This window comes from Schistocerca cancellata, chromosome 4 (assembly GCF_023864275.1).
Source record: "Schistocerca cancellata isolate TAMUIC-IGC-003103 chromosome 4, iqSchCanc2.1, whole genome shotgun sequence".
Lineage (NCBI taxonomy): Eukaryota > Metazoa > Arthropoda > Insecta > Orthoptera > Acrididae > Schistocerca > Schistocerca cancellata.
This window is the reverse complement of record NC_064629.1, coordinates 174569290-174589391: the sequence shown is the minus strand read 5'-3', so window position 1 is coordinate 174589391 and position 20102 is coordinate 174569290. Positions and strand designations below refer to the sequence as shown.

The following is a 20102-nucleotide window of genomic DNA, read 5'->3' as shown; positions in this document are numbered from 1 at the left end:
AACATTCGTCTCCCTCCTGATGATGATGTGTCCCAGGATGTACTGTCAGAATTACTCTCTTAGCGCCACCCACCTTTCCTAGTCTTAGGTGACTTCAATCCCCATAACCCTCTGTGGGGTGAGACAATGATAATTGGCCTCAGTAAAGACATCAGATCTTTACTGGTACGGCTTGATCTTTGCCTCTAGAACTCTGTTGCCACCACACACTTCAGTACGGCACACAGAACTTATTCGGTTATTGATCTCTCCTGTTGCAGCTCTCGTCGTCTATCATCTATCTGCTGGAGGGTCCTCAATGACCTTTGTTGTAGCGACCACTTCCCGATCTTCCTGTTCCTCCCTCAATGTTGCTTCCATGGACTCCCACCCAGGTGGGTTCTCCATAATGCTGACTGGGATAGGTTGACCTCTGCTGTCATCCTTAGCTCCCCACAGCAAGGCAGCATTGATGCGGCTGTTCAGCATAGAATAGCAACTATTCTTTTGGCAGCCTACCAAACCATCCCCTCTCCCCCAGGATCCCACTGTCAGAAGACAGTACCCTGGTGGAACCCAGAGATAGCTGCAGCCATTAGAGGTTGTAGGTAGGCTCTCCAATGCCATAAGTGGAACCCTTCATTGGAGCACCTAACTGCCTTTAAATGGCTCCCTGCCTGTGTCCGCAACATCATAAAATGGAGAAGGTAAGAATTCTTGGAATGGTACGTTTCCACCATTGGATCACGTATCTCTCCATCACAGGTATGGGCAAAGATCAGATGCCTTTATGGCTTCCAGTCCCCTGCAGGTTTACCAAGTATTTCTTTAGATGGTGCCATTTATACTGATCCCGACACTGTTGCCGAACATCTTGCTGAGCTTTATGCTCACACATTTGCATCTAAGAACTACCACCCCACCTTTCAGCTCATTAAACAGCTGGTGGAGCAAATGCACTTATGTGTTACAACCTGTCACATGGAGCCATGTAATGTTCCACTCAGTGAATGAGAACTCTCCAGTGTCATAACCCATTGCCCCGATACGGCCCCTGGGCCAGACTGCACCCACAACCAAATGCTGAAACATCACTCAGTGGATTGTCAGTGTCACAGCCTTGCCCTCTTTAATCAGATCTGGAACAAGGGCGAGTTCCCATCTCATTGGCGAAAAAGTGCGATAGTTCTGGTACTGAAACAGGGTAAGAACCCCATAGAGCAGGACAGTTGTTGCCCAATCTGCCTTACCGACATTCGCTGTGAGTTGCTCGAATGCATGGTCAGCAAGCAGGTGTGTTGGCTCCTTGAGCCTTGGGGCATCTGCATCTACAGGCAGTTTTTGCAAAGGCCGCTCCACTGCTGATAATTTGGTTCACCTGGAGTCCACCATCCGGACAGCCTTTACACGTCATCAGCACCTCATCGCTGTCTGTTTTTTGCTTATGGAAGGCTTATGATATGACATGGCATCACCACATACTTACTCTGTTACATGAGTGGGTTCTCCAGGGTCCACTCCAGATTTTGGTCAAGTGCACTGTATGTTCTGGGTTCAAGTGGATGCTTCACTCAGTACCCCCCACCCCCACCCCACCCCACCCCACCCCACCCCACCCCACCCCCATATGGTGCCCCACAGGACTCAGTACTGAGCATCTCCCCCCCCCCCCCCCTCCCCTTTCTGGTGGTCATTAGTGGTCTAGCGACGGCTGTGGGGTCTTTGGTATTGCCCTCCTTATATGCTGACAATTTTTGCTTTTATTATTGCTGCTATACTATGAGTGTTGCTGAGTGTCGCCTACAGGGTGCCATACAAAAGTCACAGTCATGGCCTCTCACGTATTGCTTTCGGTTTTTAGCTGCCAAGACTCATTTGATGCACTTCTGTTGTCATCGTACTGCCCACCCACTCCCAGAGCTTTACCTAGATGATCAGTTACTTCTTGTAGTTGAGACACACCACTTTTTGGGACTGAAGTTAGATTCCCAGCTGATGTGGCTTCCTCACCTTTGCCAACTTAAGTGAAAGTGCTGGTGACACCAAATACATTTTGCTGCCTCAGGAACACTAGCTAGGGTGCAGATTGCTCCACCCTTTTTTGGCTCTACAAAGCCCTGATTCTATCCTGTCTTGATTATGGGAGCCTTGCATATGGTTCAGCTTTACTCTCATTATTGCAGATACTGGACCCCGTTCATCATTGTGGGGTCCGACTTGCAACAGGAGCCTTCTGAACTAGCCCTGTGAAAAGTCTACTAGTCAAGACTGGAGTCCCTCTATTACCTATCAGGCACCACCAACAGCTGCTGAATTACGCCATATGCATTCATAGCTTCCCTGAACATCCCGCCTACCATGTCCTTTTTCCTGGAAGGGATTTCCACCTCCCACAATGATGACCCAGAACTGCAACTACCTCCACTGTCACCTCTGGTCAGGGAGACACCGCATCTGCCCCCATGGCTTGTGCCCCGACCTTGGGTCTGACTCGAAGTCTCCTTTGGTCCAGGAGATTCCATAGACCTCATGATTTTTTGTTGCCTGTTCTTGTCTGTACTTGAGATGTATCCAGGTTCGGAAGTGGTATTTACAGATGGCTCAACAGTCAGCAGACGAACAGGCTTTGCATACACACAGGCACGCTGCAGTGAACTCCACTCTCTGCCAAACGGCTGCAGTGACTTCCCTGCTGAATTAATGGCCATTAAACTAGCCCATAGCCACGTTCGTTCTTGCACTGGCAAGTGTATCCTAATCTGTAGTGACTGACAGCCTTTAGGCTATAGACCAGTGCTCCACTCCTGACTCATTGGTTATGGCTATCCAGGATCTTGTCTCTGTCCATCAAGCTGGATGGCCAGTCATTTTTGTTTGGATCCCTGGTTATGTTGGGATTTTGGGAAATGAATGAGCTGATCGGTTGGCCAATCTGATCATTAGGATGCCGATTCTGGAAATGGGAGTCCCAGAACCAGACTTTTGGTCATTTATACGCCATTGATTGCTGGAAGTCTAGAACTCAGAATGGTCTGCCTTGATCTCCCCGAACAAACTAAGGACAATTAAGGAGACTATGACAACATGATAGTCTTCCCTGCACGGTTGTCGCAGGGAATTCACTATCCTCCGTCAACTCCACATTGGCCACACTTGGCTGACCCATAGCCACATTCTCCGATGTGAGGATCCTCCTCACTGCTGATGCAGAGCTTGCCTGACAGTGACCCACTTACTCATAGACTGTCCTAATTTAGTTGCTTTGAAGTGGCATCTTAATCTCCATGACAAGCTACCTCTGGCACTAGCAGAACGGCTGAGCTGGTTTATGTTTTACCCATGAAGGTGATTTCCCTTTCATTTCAAACCAACCAACCCACCTGCTGCCTACCTCTAAGCCACTGCTCACTCACCCCACAACCCTTCTTTCTACCTCCCACCTGTCTCTCCCCTATCCTTCCCACCCCAGCTGAACAAACCCCATCCCTCCGTAGCTCACCTGCCGAAATTCAATCTCAGCATTGTGTGCCCAGCAGGCACATTGTAGGGGCACAGGTGTGTTCATGTACGTGGGTGTGTTTTTGTACTCTAGCTTGATAAAGCTGAAAGCTTTCAGGGTTTTTCTCTCTTTTGTGTTTGCATATTGACACCTCAATGCCTCTGCTATTCGGTGAGTGGTCTTCTTTACTCCTGAAGTAAATTCTGGAATATTATTGACATGCTGCCACCAAATTACAGAATCGAAGAGTTTTGGAAACAGTCAGAATTGTTGTTGTTGTGGTCTTCAGTCCTGAGACTGCTTTTATGCAGCTCTCCATGCTACTCTATCCTGAGCAAGCTTCTTCATCTTCCAGTACCTACTGCAACCTACATCCTTCTGAATCTGCTTAGTGTATTCATCTCTTGGTCTCCCTCTACGATTTTTACCCTCCACACTGCCCTCCAATACTAAATCGGTGATCCCTTGATGCCTCAGAACATGTCCTACCAACCGATCCCTTCTTCTAGTCAAGTTGTGCCACAAATTTCTCTTCTCCCTAATTCTATACAATACCTCCTCATTAGTTACGTGATCTACCCATCAAGATTCTTCTGTAGCACCACATTTCGAAAGCTTCTATTCTCTTCTTGTCCAAACTATTTATCGTCCATGTTTCACTTCCATCCTCTCTACTTCGACCATCACCAGTTACTTTGCTCCCCAAACAGCAAAACTCCCTTACTATTTTAAGCATCTCATTTCCTAATCTAATTCCCTCAGCATCACCCGACTTAATTCAACTACATTCCATTATCCTTGTTTTGCTTTTGTTGATGTTCATCTTATATCCTCCTTTCAAGACACTGTCCATTCCGTTCAGCTGCTCTTTCAGGTCCTTTGCTGTCTCTGACAGATTACAATGTCATCGGCGAACTTCAAAGTTTTTATTTCTTCTCCATGGATTTTAATACCTACTCCAAATTTTTCTTTTGTTTCCTTTACTGTTTGCTCAGTATACAGATTAAAATAACATCGGGGAGTCAGAATTAATGTACTTAAAAATAGAAGGTCAATAGTACGTGGTGATTGTGGTATGTTTTTTCATGTTCCACAATCAACATCTCAGTCCATTCAGTTAAGAGGTTGCTGATGTGCAACAATGTTAGTGAGACTAGATTTGGGTTAAGTGAGTGTGATGTGGATGCTATTCATTATTGCTTCACAGCTATCCCACTGCCTGCCTCAGATGTGACACAGTTCCCATAAAAAATGAATGTTTTGGAAACATAGCCAAGAAACTGTTGTAATGTTTTGAGATAGTTCAAGTTTAGATCTCGATTACACCTGTTATTGCAGTCACAGCAGTTCTGGTACCTATAGGCATTGCAAAGTGAACCTGTAAGCCAGGTTACTAGACGTAATGGTAGAGTAATGGCACATAAGGAGCAATGGTTCCGAGGGATTGTGCCTGTCAATCAATTTGTTATTGTTTGTCCAAATTTCCTGGCTTAAATGTTACATTTGAAAACACTTGTATGCTGACTGCATGTGAATGTAAGCTGTGCTTTCTGGTCCATGTTTGTTCCATCAGTCTATTAATTGGAGAGAGAAGCACCAAAGCTATCTTTCCTGCTAGGTGAGAGGAAGTAGTGACTGAAACTTCCTGGCATTTCATATCAGCGCACACTCCGCTGCAGAGTGAAAATCTCATTCTGGAAGTAGTGACTAATTTTTCGTTTATATTAAAATGTAAATATTAAAGATGTATGGATTATGTATTGATATTTTCTCATTTTTATTATGTAATTTATGTCAGTTTACTGGTACTTACCTCACTATTTTACTTTTAAGCCTATCGTCACATCTGTAACTTCGGGTGCTTCGGCAACCAGTAATGAGGACAACAGTCAATCAGTTGACATGTCAACATGTGTTCCAACCGTGTGCAAACCTGTCGTCCCAACTGATGGATCTGCACTAGTTAAAATGGTAAGAATTGTATATTTGTTTGATAGTCTGTTCTTGGCTCATATGTGTTTTGTATAGTAATAAATTTTGAATGTACGTACGCAAGCGCGTCCGCCCGCCCCGCCCGCCCACACACACACACACACACACACACACACACACACACACACACACACACATATATATATGAGTAAAGCAAAGCACCAAGAAGGGTAGGAGGAAACAGAATGAAACTTCACGAGTTGAGAGGGTACATGGTGTTACTCTAATGAGAGCATTATCAAGTCAAATTTACGGGCAGTGTGAGCCCTCTTACCAGTACCATGCACTGATTCAATTGTGAATGGTGTCATTAAGCCTCCGTAGCCTCTCCAGAGGAAAGATGGCCCACAACTGTTGTAACTGTTCCTTTAAATCCTGGAGGAGAGTTGATGTTCAAGCTAGTCCCACCCCTGTTCTATCTGGAACATATCTGGGGATCTTACTGCTCATGGGAGTACTATGACAGTTTCTAGAGAGATGTGTCGTGTCTGGATGAGCATTGTCCTGTTGAAAAATGTCACCATGATTCTGTTGCATGAGAGGAAACACGTTAGGATGCGGGACGCCTGTAACATACCATTGCACCATCAGAGTTCTATCAGTCTCTACCTGCCATAACCTGAAGGTGTTCCTAATGGATTCCCTCATTGTGGTGCTGTGAGTAACACAGCTGTGATTCTCCAAAACACGTGACCTCTTCCTAGGTCGCTCCCGAGCTAACCGATTACAGTTAGGCTATCCAGGGTAGTGCAGAACTGGCGATTCATCGCTGAACACAATGCTTCGTAGTCCATGTCTGCATCTACATACATACTCTGTAAGCACGTATGGTGTATGTCAAAGGAAACTGTGTGCAGCTACTAGTAATTTTTTTTCCTAGTCCACTCACAAATAGAGCGAGAGAGGAACAACTGTCTATAAGCCTCTGTACCAGCCCTAATTTCTCTTATCGTGTCTTTGAGGTCCTTACGCAAATTTACATTGCTAGCAGTAGATTTGTTCTGCAGTCAGCTATAAATACCTGGTCTCTAAATTTTCTCAATAGTATTTCACAAAAATAATGTAATCTTATCTCCAGGTACTCCAGTTTGAGTTCACGAAGCATCTCTGTAACCCTCTCATAGTGATCAAAACAAGCGGTAATAAATTTAGCAGCAAACTTCTGAATTGCCTCAATGTCATCTTTTAATCGAACCGGTTGGGGATCCTAAGCACTCAAGCAGTACTAGAGAATGGGTCACACACTTCTTCTACATGCGGTCTCCTTTGTAGATGAGCTGCACTTTCCCAAATGTCTGACAATAAAACAGGACTGTCCCTGAACAGTCACAGATTGGTTTGAACTTGGAATGTGTTCAAGAATTCTGCAGCAAACCGATGTCAAGGATATGGGTCTCTTATTAAATTCTTATACAGGGTGTTACAGAAAGGTACGGCCAAACTTTCAGGAAACATTCCTCACACACAAATAAAGAAAAGATGTTATGTGGACATGTGTCCGGAAACGCTTAATTTCCATGTTAGAGCTCATTTTATTTTCGTCAGTATGTACTGTACTTCCTCAATTCACTGCCAGTTGGCCCAATTGAAGGAAGGTAATGTTGACTTCAGTGCTTGTGTTGACATGTGACTCATTGCTCTACAGTACTAGCATCAAGCACATCAGTACGTAGCATCAACAGGTTAGTGTTCATCACGAACATGGTTTTGCAGTCAGTGCAATGTTTACAAATGCGGAGTTGGCAGATGCCCATTTGATGTATGGATTAGCACAGGGCAATAGCCGTGGCACAGTACGTTTGTATCGAGACAGATTTCCAGAACGCAGGTGTCCCGACAGGAAGGCGTTTGAAGCAATTGATCAGCGTCTTAGGGAGTACGGAACATTCCAGCCTATGACTCGCGACTGGGGAAGACCTAGAACGACGAGGACACCTGCAGTGGACGAGGAAATTCTTCGTGCAGTTGACGATAACCCTAATGTCAGAATCAGAGAAGTTGCTGCTGTACAAGGTAACGTTGACCACGTCACTGTATGGAGAGTGCTATGGGAGAACCAGTTGTTTCCGTACCATGTACAGCGTGTGCAGGCACTATCAGCAGCTGATTGGCCTCCACGGGTACACTTCTGTGAATGGTTCATCCAACAATGTGTCAATCCTCATTTCAGTGCAAATGTTCTCTTTACGGATGAGGCTTCATTCCAACGTGATCAAATCGTAAATTTTCACATTCAACATGTGTGGGCTGACGAAAATCCGCACGCAGTTGTGGAATCACATCATCAACACAGATTTTCTGTGAACGTTTGGGCAGGCATTGTTGGTGATGTCTTGTGTGGGCCCCATGTTCTTCCTCCTACACTCAGTGGAGCACGTTATTATGATTACATACCGGATACTCTACCTGTGCTGCTGCTAGAACATGTGCCTTTACAAGTACGACACAACATGTGGTTTATGCACGATGGAGCTCCTGCACATTTCAGTCGAAGTGTTCGTACAGTTCTCAACAACAGATTCAGTGACCGATGGATTGGTAGAGGTGGACCAATTCCATGGCCTCCAGGCTCTCCTGACCTCAACCCTCTTGACTTTCATTTATGGGGGCATTTGAAACCTCTTGTCTACGCAACCCTGGTACCAAATGTAGAGACTCTTTGTGCTAGTATTGTGGATGACTGTGATACAATACGCCATTGTCCAGGGCTGCATTAGCTCATCAGGGATTCCATGCGACAGATGGTGGATGCATGTATCCTCACTAACAGATTGACATTTTGAACATTTCCTGTAACAAGGTGTTTGAAGTCACGCTGGTATGTTCTGTTGCTGTGTGTTTCCATTCCATGATTAATGTGATTTGAAGAGAAGTAATAAAATGAGCTCTAACATGGAAAAAAAGCATTTACGGACACATGTCCACATAACATATTTTCTTTCTTTGTGTGTGAGGAATGTTTCCTGAAAGTTTGGCTGTACCTTTTTGTAACACCCTGTATACAGCAGTCACCTGTGTGTTTTTCCAGTCACTTGAGACTTTGCACCGGCTGAGAGAGTCACGAGTAATACAAGCTAGGTTAGGGGCCAATGCTGTAGAGTATTCTCTGTAAAACTGAATTGCGGCTCCATGTGGACCTGGTGACTTATATGTTTTCAACTTTTTCAGTTGCTTTTCAACACCAGGGAAGCCCGTTTCTATGTCCTCCACACAGAATTCTGTGTGATGGTCAAACAGCGGCCTCTCTGTGTGGTCCTACTGAATGAATTATTTTTTAAGCGTGAAATTTAAGATTTTGCATGTCGCCGTGCTGTCTTCTAATGTCATCCCAGTGATGAGTGATTGGATAGAAGCCTTCAACCCACTTAATGATTTTATGTAGCACCAAATTTTCTCAAGTTTTCAGCAAATTGTCAATTGGTCCCTCTGTCAGGTGTTCAGGAGGTGTGAACAATCACATAAGGTAGGAGTGCCCCCTTCTGAAGGAAGGAATACGCCATTGGAGACACTGGCAATCACGGGGGATTTTCTTGCAATGAGCCAGTCATCAGCTTCACAGTCATTGGCTGCAAAACTTAAATGGAATGAGGCTAACGATTCAAAGACGCTCCCGGCTGCACTGAGTTTCCTCGTGGTTTCATGTACTGAAGACTATCAGTCCTCCGCTACAGTAAATCCATTTATTATTCAGAAAGGTGTCGATGCAGTTGCTAGCCCTGTGAAATCCTGCCCTCGTTTACACAATGGCACTTTGCTTTTGGAGACTACTTCTAATTCTCAAGCGTAACAACTACTTGCAGCTTCGCTCCTCTGTGGCTCTCCAGTTTGTGTCGAGGCCCGCCGAACACTGAATTCTTCCTGTGGTGTTATTTACACTAGGTTGCTTGATGGTCTGAACGGGGCTGAAATCCACTGTGTCATTGCCATCCATTGTGTGATGAAAAAAGTAGGTGCCTCTGTAGTGCGCACATGCACTCTTTTTCTCACATTTGCTAGAGTGGTTCTTCCATCAAAGATCCAAGCAGATTATGGAGTTATCACAGTCAGACTATATATTGCGAACCTGATGTGCCGCTACCAGTGTCATCATCACAACCACATGCGAGAGTCCTGTCGACACCTAGCCAAATGTGTAACCTGTGGTAGGGATGCTCATTAGGGCAACTGTCCGCCTCGTCCTCCCTGCTGCATCAACTGCAACGGTGACCGTGCTGCCTCCTCCCACAGTCGTCCCACGTATGTCGATGAGCGGGCTGCCCGGGCGATCGGGGTGAAGGAAGAAGTGCCTTATCTGGTTGCTCGCAAGTTGTCAGCTAGTCAGAAACCCAGCATTCTACCGTCTGGCACCAATATTACTGTTCTTGCTGTGCCTCGCTCCACGAAGGACGTGGCCAGACAGACGTGTGATCTCAAATTTAGCACCACAGTTACGAAATCGCCCAGCGTCACGGTAGCATCCGCATCTGCTCCTCTAGCCGTACGGCATGCCACCGAACGTTCTCCTCACGGGGCGAAGTCACCGTCTACACGACCGGCAGAACAGAAAGGACTGAAGGAATACTCCTGTGAAGACTTCCTATGTCCCTCCAGCCAACCAACATCTGAGTCTTTCTATGCTAACTGGAAAGGCTCTAAAAATTCAAACAAAGGTAAAAGGTTTTGTCCTTCACTGACTCGGAGATCCTCTTCGACAGTGTCACCACGTGATACCCCCCGGCCGACCTCTGTGTCGCTCGTGTGCACCACCTACTGCATTTCAGCCCTGGACTCTGCAGGCCGACAGCAGGTGAATGCCGACACTGCTGTAGACCTCGTGGAGCAGGATCCTCCTTCCTCTGGGCCGTGTAGCACTGAGTCTTTGAAGGCTGGCATTCGGCAGCCGCCACACTGACACCCCTTCATTTTTTCTTTGTCACTAATCTCCTCCAATGATATGTTTGCGGCCTTCAATCCAACAAAGAGTATTTACAGCTGCTCTCTGAATCACAGCACCCACTTGTTCTCTGCCTTCAGGAAACAAGATTGTGTCCTCATGACTGCTTTGATCTCTCAGATTTCTTCCCGGTCCGTTTTGGCCTCCTCCCAAATGTCGGCATTCCATCTCGTGGGGGAGTTGTGCTGCTCATACACAATGGTGTTCGTAGTCAACCCACCTCCCTGACTACCCACCTTCAAGCTGTTGCAGTTTGCCTTTTCCTTCCCTACTTGACCTTTTCTCTTTGTATTGTTTACATCCTTCCATCATTCGATGGATTTCCTCCAGCTTAGTGGCCAACTATCTCACCCCTTTCTGCTGCTTGGTGACTTAATGCGCACCATCCCCTTTGGGGTTCTTTCACAACCTGTCAGAGAGCTGCCATCGTGGTTTACCTTCTTAATCAATTTAACCTCTTCTGCCTTAGCACAGGAGTACCTATGTTTCTTTTAGCACACTATTCCTATTTGCACATATTTGTCTGCACTGCTCAGCATGCCCATTGTCTCTAGTGGTCCGTTCTCTCTGACACGTACTTGAGCGACCATTTCCCATGTGCTATCCGTTTGCTGACTCCTACACGACCTATACGCACACCCAAAGGGCAGCTTACTAAGGCCAACTGGAGGATTTCCTCCTCCCTGTGTACCTTCGATGAAGAACATTTCCCCTGTTGTGATGACCAGGTGGAATATCTTACAAAAGTTATCCTTACTGCCGCAGAATGTTCGATTCCTCGCACTTCCTCTTTACCACGCCATTCCCCAGTCCATTGGTGGCCTTAGTCGTGCCGTGACACAATTCGCATGTGGAGGTGTGCTCTCTCTGTTTTCAGCCGTCATCCTACGATGGTAAACTGCAATCTGTATAAACAGATATGTGAAAAGGGGCGTCGCATTCTTCGGGATAGCAAAAAAGCTTGCTGGATTTCATTCACTAGTTCTTTTAACAGTTCCCCTCCCTCTTCTGTCGTGTGGGCCAACCTCTGACAGTCCTCTGGGACCGAGATTACTTCGCCAATTTCCGGCCTGACAGTAGCAGATGATGTTGTTGTGGACCCTGTTTCTGTCTCCAACACATTGGGCCGCCATTTTGTGGAGATTTCGAGCTCCTCCCATTATCACCCTGTCTTCCACCATTGGAAACAAGTGGAGGAGGCTCGGGCGATACCCTTCTCTTCCCAGAATCGTGAGTGCTACAATGGCACCTATACTATGAGGGAGCTAGCTCATGCTCTCACTTCATCCTGATGCTACACCCTAGGGCCAGACGCTGTTCACATTCAGATGTTCCAGCACCTTTCTCTTGCAGGCAAGCCCTTTCTGCTTAGTATGTATAACCACATCAGGGCAGAGGACATGTTTCCGAGATCCTGGCATGAAACCAGTGTCACACCCATACCCCGATAAGGACAAAGACCTTCTTTCTGGCTAGCACCCCATTTTTCTCAGCAGCTGTGTTTGCAAGGTGATGGAACATATGATTCACGCATGGCTGGTGTGGTGGCTCAAGTCTCGCAATTTACTAACCACTGCTCAGTGTGGATTCCAAGCGTGCCGTTCTGCAGTTGACCATCTTGTCACTTTGTCCACTCGTGTCATGAATGGTTTTCTGTGAAAATCTCAGACTGTGGCCATGTTTTTTGATTCGGAGAAAGCATACGACATGTATTGGAGGACTGGTATCCTTAGTACTCTCTACACATAAGGCTTCCATGGCTGCCTGCCCCATTTCCTCCAGGAATTTTTATAAAGACTGAGTTTTCAAGGTATGTGTGGGTTCTGCCTTGTTGGAGACCTTAATCCTGGAAAATGGTGTGCCTCAGGGTTCCATCCTGAGCGTCGTCCTCTTTGCTATCACCATTAACCCTGTAATGGCCTGTCTCCCGCCCGGCATCCTTGGCTCCCTTTTCTTTGACAATTTTGCCGCCTATGGCAGTTCTGCACAGACCTGTCTCATTGAGCGGCGTCTTCAGTAATGTGTCGATTGTCTGTACTCATGGAGCATCAAAAAGGCTTTCATTTCTCAAAAACTGACAAAACCATTTCTATGAATTTCTGGCGGCACAATCATTTTCTTCTGCAGTCTTTACACCTTGGGCCTATTGCTCTTCTGTTCATTGACACTATCAAATTCCTAAGGCTCATGCTTAATAGGAAATTTTTTTTGGTCCTCAGACATATCTTACCTGGCAGCCTGCTGTATGCAGTTCCTGACACACACTATTTTAGTATCTATCTGTGTGTTTATTACATTTAATTGTAGATGAAGATTTGTAATTCTGTGAATTCTCTTTTATTGCCATTCACGTCATTATGTTTTTGTACAGGTGCTAAAGACCTTGCTGTTGTGTACTCACAACATGTCGTCATTGTCATCATCATCATCATCATCATCTCAGTTGTCAGGCTTTGTTTTAGTAGTACATTATGGGGAGATTGTAGCTTACACACAGACTAAATATATGACAACATGTTGTGGACTATTACTGTAGCATATGGAACCTGTAACATGTTCAAATTGTGGGTGCTCTACAGCAAAAATGTCAGTGTAGAAAACAAGTTCACATCATTACTTGACTATAATTCTGAAGTCATTTAATTCTGGTTGTTGAATGATAGTAATGTATATGTCAGTATTGTTGCAGCATATATTTTGAATGTGAAGTTCACATCATTACTTGTCCATAATTCTGAAGTCATTTAATTCTTGTTGTTGAGTGATTTTATTATATATTTCAGTATTGTTACAGCGTATATTTTGAATGCTTTGGGTGACATGAATGAAATTAATAATTGAGCTGCTTTTTACAAAATATTATTCAGAGTTTTACATTTGATACAGTTGACTCTTTGTAGACACAACACATGTAACTATTTGTTTCTGCATACCTTCCCACATTTTCAGCATCACATAACAATTATTGGTATTAATTTAATTTCACTTCCACCTAACCTAATTCCAGATACATGAGATGATCCACCTTTCATTGTGTCAATGTTAGTGAAATATAACAGGGCACTGGTGCAATGGGTTGAATGAGGTATGATTATCACATTATGGAATTTCATTTTAGAATACTCTTGGTTTAATAAAACCATTAATGAATTAAAAATACAATCCCTTTATTCATAAGTTATCACATCTTGCCATTGTAATTTTTTTCGTGGGAAGAAGAAGAAAACTCTCATTGCCACTGTCATCATGCTTAAATTATTGATGTTATAGTTTGCAGTTACTCCAGGTATTTCTTTGATAATTTATTCTTTCTGCAGTTGTTGGTTTTTCTAGAGTTTGATGTCTGAGTAAACCATTTGTGCCACCATGAAGATGGTTATGCCATTTAGTTCTTTATTTGTTAACTTCAATTTTGTTTAGCATTTCTTCTTCCTTCTTCAACCTATTACAAGATTTTTTTTTTTTTTAAAGTATCAGCGGTTGTGATCTATTATGCTCAGTCTAAAGGTGTTAGTTGTATATGTTTCTTAAAAGTATATTTATTTGTTGCAGAAATTAAAGCAGACATTGACAAATAATAATAAAGTATCCACTACAAGCACTCCTGGTCAGTCATCTTCAGAGCAGGTAGGTACTGATTTATTTTGCCTGTAAAAAGTATGTACAGTATTTTCTGTATAGTCTCTCACGAACTGTCTATGACTAGGGACCTGAATGTAGCATCTATTTTTGGTGAAATTTGCATGTATTTTTTTTCTTTTTTTATTTGTAAGTGATTAGACATTCATATTTAAAAGTGTGTCATGCTACACAGTGGAAGACAAAGCCTTAGTGCTGTGTTAGTCAGTTTCATGTTCCATGGACCATTTATGCGATTAATTGTAATGATGTGAAGAGAGCCGTTTTACATTCACATTATACATTCATATGTAAATATGGCTGTGTGCTTACATGCTGGCCTTTTTTTTAATTGGCTGTTAAAAAAAGTGGTGATTGGGGAGCTTTATGATTGGCACATTTTCTTTTGCAAAAACTTCAACAGTTTTTTTCAAAAATGTCTTTGCTTGTTTTCTTCTTTTGACTCAGTTTAAATGTGAAGCAAATGATTGTTTCTGGTGTGAAGCAGCAGCGTTTACCTGTTGGTGAATAGAGTGCTTCACTGATATAAGATGTTTCTCGATATTATTATTTTTTTCCCACACAATTCGGTAATTATAAAATCTCCAGACTATTGATTTCAACATTTTGTGGGCATTCATAGCTGTGTGACCCATACCTAACAATGCTACAAGGAGAACCGACAAGGTACTTAGCGTAGAAATAGTACCAAAAATAACTCAATTTGCACATTATGGGAAGATTTTCAGTGTGGTAAAAATACATTGGCAGATTTATTTTCCAACTGATATAGTGTAAAGTACATACACTATACACTGGCAGTTGGCTGCGACCATAAGCAAACTGGCTACAGGGGATATCACAAGAACCGTAGTGAATATAATAGAGTGTCAGGTGGAGTTTGCGTTTATGTCCTGAAAACAGTATGTAGTGGACCTGTGCCTTCAAACTCATCTTGAAGCTGTGGCTGTCAGGATATGAACTGTCTGCAACATATATCTCCCTCCAGATGGTGCAGTACCCCTGAACTTATTGGTTGCACTGATTGATCAACTCCCCAAACCTTTCCTACTTTTGGGAGATTTTAATGCCCGTAACCCCTTGTGGGCTGGCACTGTGCTTACTGGCCAAGGTAGAGATGTCAAAAATTTACTTTCCCCCCTCGACCTGTGCCTCTTAAATATTGGTGCCCCCACACATTTCAGTGTGGCACATGGCACATATTTGGCCATTGATCTCTTGGTCTGCAGTCCTGGCCTTCTCCCATCTATCCACTGGAGAGCTCATGACGACCTGTGTGGAAATGATGATTTCCCCATCTTCCTGTCACTACCCTGGCATCATGCCCACTGACGCCTACCCATATGGGCTTTACACAAGGTAGACTGGGTAGTCTTCATCTCTGCTGTCACCATTGAATCTACCCCACATTGTGCCATCAATGTTGTGGTGGAGCAGGTCACTACGATCGTTTCAGCTGCGAAAAGCGCGATCCCTACTTCTTTAGGGTGCCCCCAGCAAAAGACAGTCCCTTCGTGGTTGCCGGAAGTCGCTGAGGCAATTAAAGAGCATCAGCGACCTGTACAGTGACATAAGCGGCTTTGTGCTCGCGTTCGCCAGCTTATAAAACAATGGAAACAGGAGTGTTGGGAGAGGTATGTGTCGACCATTGGGTGCCATAGTCACCTTCCCAAGTGTGGACGAAGATCAGATGCCTTTTTGGGTACCAGACCCCAACAGGTCCCTGGCATTAACATCAATGGCATGTTATCTACCGATGCAACTGCGATTGCTGAGCACTTTGGTGAGCACTATGCTCGAGCCTCTGCATCGGAGAATTATCCCCCAGCCTTTCACACCCTCAAACGGTGGATGGGAAGGAAAGTCCCCTCGTTCGCTACACTCCACAGTGAACCCTATAACGCCCCATTTACAGAGTGGGAGATCCTCAGCGCCCTTGCACATTGCCCTAACACAGCTCCTGTGCTGCATCATATCCACAGTCAGACGATGAAACATCTTTTGTCTGACTACAAGCGACATCTCCTTGTCATCTTCAACCGGATCTGGTTCAATATCGTCTTTCCATCGCAATGGTGGGAGAGCACCACCATTCCATTGCTCAAACCCAATAGGAACCAGCTTGATGTGAATAACTGTCAGCCCATTAGCCTCACCACCATTCTTTGTAAGCTGCTAGAATGTATGATGTGTCAATGGTTGGGTTGGGTCCTGGAGTCACGTGGCCTATTGGCTCTATGTCAGGGTGAATTCCTCGAGGGTCGCTATACCACTGATAATCTTGTGTACCTTGAGTCTGCTGTCCGAACAGCCTTTTGCAGATGCCAACACCTGGTTGTCGTCATTTTTGACTTAGGTAAAGCATACAACACAACCTGGCTATATCATATCCTTGCCACATTGTATGAGTGAGATCTCCGTGGCCCGCTTCCAATTTTTATCCAAAATTTCCTATCGCCCCATACTTTCCGTGTCCAAGTTGGTGCCTTCCATTTTGCCCCCCCCCCCCCCCCCCCCCCTCCCCGTATTCAGGAGAATAGTGTTCCGCAGGGCTCCATATTGAGTGTGTCTCTATTTTTAGTGGCTATTAATGGTCTAGCAGCAGCTGTAGGGCTGTTGGTCTCACCTTCTCTGTACACAGCATTTTGTATTGCTCCTCCGGTACTGGTGTTGCTGAACGGTGCTTACAGGGAGCTATTCACAAGGTGCAGTCATGGGCTCTAGCCCACAGCTTACAGTTTGCAGCCGCAAAGTCGTGTGTCATGCACTTCCTCTCGGTGACGTACCGTTCATCTGGGACCAGAAATTTACCTTAATGACAATCCACTCACTGTAGTGGAGACATATTGATTCTTAGGACTGGTTTTCAACACCCGATTGACTTGGTTACCTCACCTTTGTCAGCTTAAGTGGAAGTGCTGGCAGCACCTCAGTGACCTGCACTGTCTGAGCAACACCAACTGGGGTACAGTTTGCTCTATGCTGCTGCAGCTCTACAGAGCCCTTGTTCAATCCTGCCTTGACTATGGGAGTCTGGTTCACGGTTCAGTGGCACCCTCAGTGTTGCGTGTACTCAACCCAGTGCACCACTGTGGCGTTTGCCTAGAGATGGGAGCTTTTAGAACAAGTCCAGTGCCCAGTGTCCTGGTGGAGGCCGGAGTCCCTCGATTGCAGATCCAATGTGTGCAACTGCCTGCCAGTTATGTTACACACTTTTTAGTTCTCCTGCGTATCCAAATTACCGTCTCCTTTTCCCACCCATGGCGGTTCATCTCCCACATCGGTGACCCAGGTCAGGACTCACGATTGCAGTTTGCATCCGGTCTCTTCTCTCTGAACTGGAGTCCTTGCCTTTACCACCTCTCCTCGAGGTCCATTCACGTACACCTCCATGGTGTAAACCTAGGTTGAAGCTTTGCCTGGACCTTTCACATGGCCCTAAGGACTCTGTTAACCCTGCGGCTCTCCCATTGGCTTTGCATATGTTCATGGAGGACATATTGAACAGCACTCCTTGCTTAATGGCTGCTGTGTTTACACTGCAGAGCTGGCGGCCATATCTCTTGCTCTTGAGCACATTCGCTCATGCCCTGGCGAGTCATTTGTCTTGTGTACATACGCCTTGAGCAGCCTACAAACTATCGACCAGTGCCACCCTCACCATCCTATGATAGCGACCATCCAGGAGTCCCCGTGTGCCGTGGAATGGTCTGATCGTCCCATGGTGTTTGTGTGGACCCCAAGTCATGTCGAAATCCCAGGAAATAAACTTGCCTACAGGCTGGCGAAACAGGCTGCACAGAAACTGCTTGTGGAGATCAGCATCCCCGTAACTGACGTGTGATCATTATTACGCGTCGAGGTTTTTCAACTTTGGGAGACGGAATGGCATAATCTCAGTACGCACTACAAACTGCGTGCCATTAAGGAGACTTTGGATGTGTGGAAGTCCTCCATTCGGGCCTCTCGCAGGGATTCTGTGGTTCTCTGCCGGCTCCGCATTGGTCACACTTGGGCAACCCACAGCTACCTCCTTCGCCGTGAAGACCCGCCTCAGTGTCAGTGCGGCACCCAGTTGACAGTGGCCCATATTCTGGTACACTGTCCTACTTTGACTGCACTGTGACGAACTCTTAGGTTACCGGACTCGTTGCCACTAAATTTATCTGACAACGCCTTATCGGCTGATTTAGTTTTAAGTTTATTCGTGATGGTGGGTTTTATCATTTGATCTTAAGTTTTAGCATATGTCCTTTGTCCCTGTGTGTCTTCTACCCTAGAGCTTTCAGGTTTTCTTTTTATTCTTATGGTCAGCCAGCCATGGTAACCTACTTTCTTGTTTTAACCTCTTGTCCGTGTTTCTTTTGTCTTTGTGGTTTTATTGTCCCCTTTTGTCCATATAAGTGTTTGTTGCCATTCTGTCATTCTTGTGGTTTTTCCTTTCTTTTGTTTTGTGTTCCAAGTTCTGTTTGTTTTCTTCTCGCCCTTGTGGCATTGTTTTATTTGGAACAAGCGACAGATAACCTAGCAGTTTGGTCCCCCCTCCCCCTCCCCTTTTAAACCAACCAACCATCTACATCCCTCTGTCATTCAGTGTCACCAGGGCAGATTTCCTCCAGCTTATTGGGCAACTCTCTCACCCCTTTTTGCTGCAGGGTGACCTTAATACATACCATCCCGCTTGAGGCTCTTCCAGAACCCATCTGAGAGGTGCCCTCTTGGCTGATGTTCTCAGTCAACTCAACCTCATCTGCCTTAACAGTGGAGCACCCATGTTCCTTTCAGATGCCACACACAGGTATTCGCATTTGGATCTCTTGTTCTGCACTGCCCAGCTTGCCCTTTGTCTTGGATGGTCCATTCTCTCTGACCTGTACTCGAGCAACCATTTCTCGTGTGCTATTCATTGTCTGACTCCTACCCCACCTATGTGTAAATCCAGTTGGCAGCTTTCTAAGGCTAACTGGAGGTTTTGCTCCTCCCTGGCACTTTCTCCTTCATACGTACAATCCCATCTGGAAAGATGGCATGTTTCCCAGATGCTGGCGTGAAGCCACTATTATACCCATACTGAAGCCCAATAAGGAGGAACACCTTCCTTCTAGCTACTGCCCCATATCGTTCACCAGCTGTGTTTGGAAGGTGATGGAATGTCTGATTCATGTCCGACTGGTATGGTGGCTTGAGTCTCGAAATTGACGAATCGCTGCACAATGAGGATTTGGAACATGCCGTTCTGCTGTTGACTGTCTCGTCACTTTGTCAACCTGTATCATGAATGGTTTTCTGGGAAATACCACTCTGTGTTCACGTTTTTTGATTTGGAGAAAATCTACACCTGCTGAGCAACTGGTATCCTCCGTACTCTTTACACGAGGGGCTTGCAAGGTCACATACCCTGTTTCCCTCAGGAATTGTAAAAAAAAAACAGTGTGTTCAGGGTAGAGTGTTCAAGGTATGCGTGGGTTCTCTCTTATGGGACACCTTTATGCAGGAAAATTGGATGCCTCAGGGCTCCATTGTGAGCGTCTTCCTCTTTGCTATAGCCATTAACCTCATTATGCCCTGTCTTCTGTTGGGCATCTCCAGCTCCATTTTCATTGACAATTTTGCAATATATTGCAGTTCCCCACAGAGTTGTCTCCTTGAGCAGAATCTTCAGTGATGTCTCAGTTGTCTTTACTCGTGGAACATTGACAATGGCTTTCAGTTTTTCACTGACAAAAAAGTTTTTGTATATTTCTAATGGCACAACAGGTTTCTTCCACCATCTGTTCATCTGGGGCCTGTTGCAGTTCCATTTGGTGAAACCATGAAATTCCTGGGGCTCACACTTGATAGAAAACTTTCTTGGTCCTCCCACGTATCTTACCTGCCTGCCGGCCACCTGCTGTACCTGCACCTTCAATGTCCTATGTATACTAAGTGGCGCTTCCTGGACCACCCTCTTCTGTTTGTACTGATCCCTTGTCTATTCGAAGCTAGACTATGATTGTTTCGTATATGCATCTGCACATCCGTTCATCTTATGCCATCTAAATATAATCCACCATCATGGAA

General features: G+C 45.2%; 1 protein-coding gene across 2 annotated transcripts in view; it reads left to right on the top strand.

Moving 5' to 3' along the window:
• Window positions 1-20102, top strand: part of LOC126184592 (cyclic AMP-responsive element-binding protein 5) — a 150029-nt gene that overhangs the window by 72298 nt on the left and 57629 nt on the right. For both annotated transcript variants that reach the window (XM_049927033.1, XM_049927034.1), the window contains exons 7-8: window positions 5312-5449; window positions 13956-14030. In XM_049927033.1, the coding sequence (XP_049782990.1) occupies window positions 5312-5449; window positions 13956-14030 (213 nt within the window). The remainder of the gene's footprint in view (window positions 1-5311; window positions 5450-13955; window positions 14031-20102) is intronic.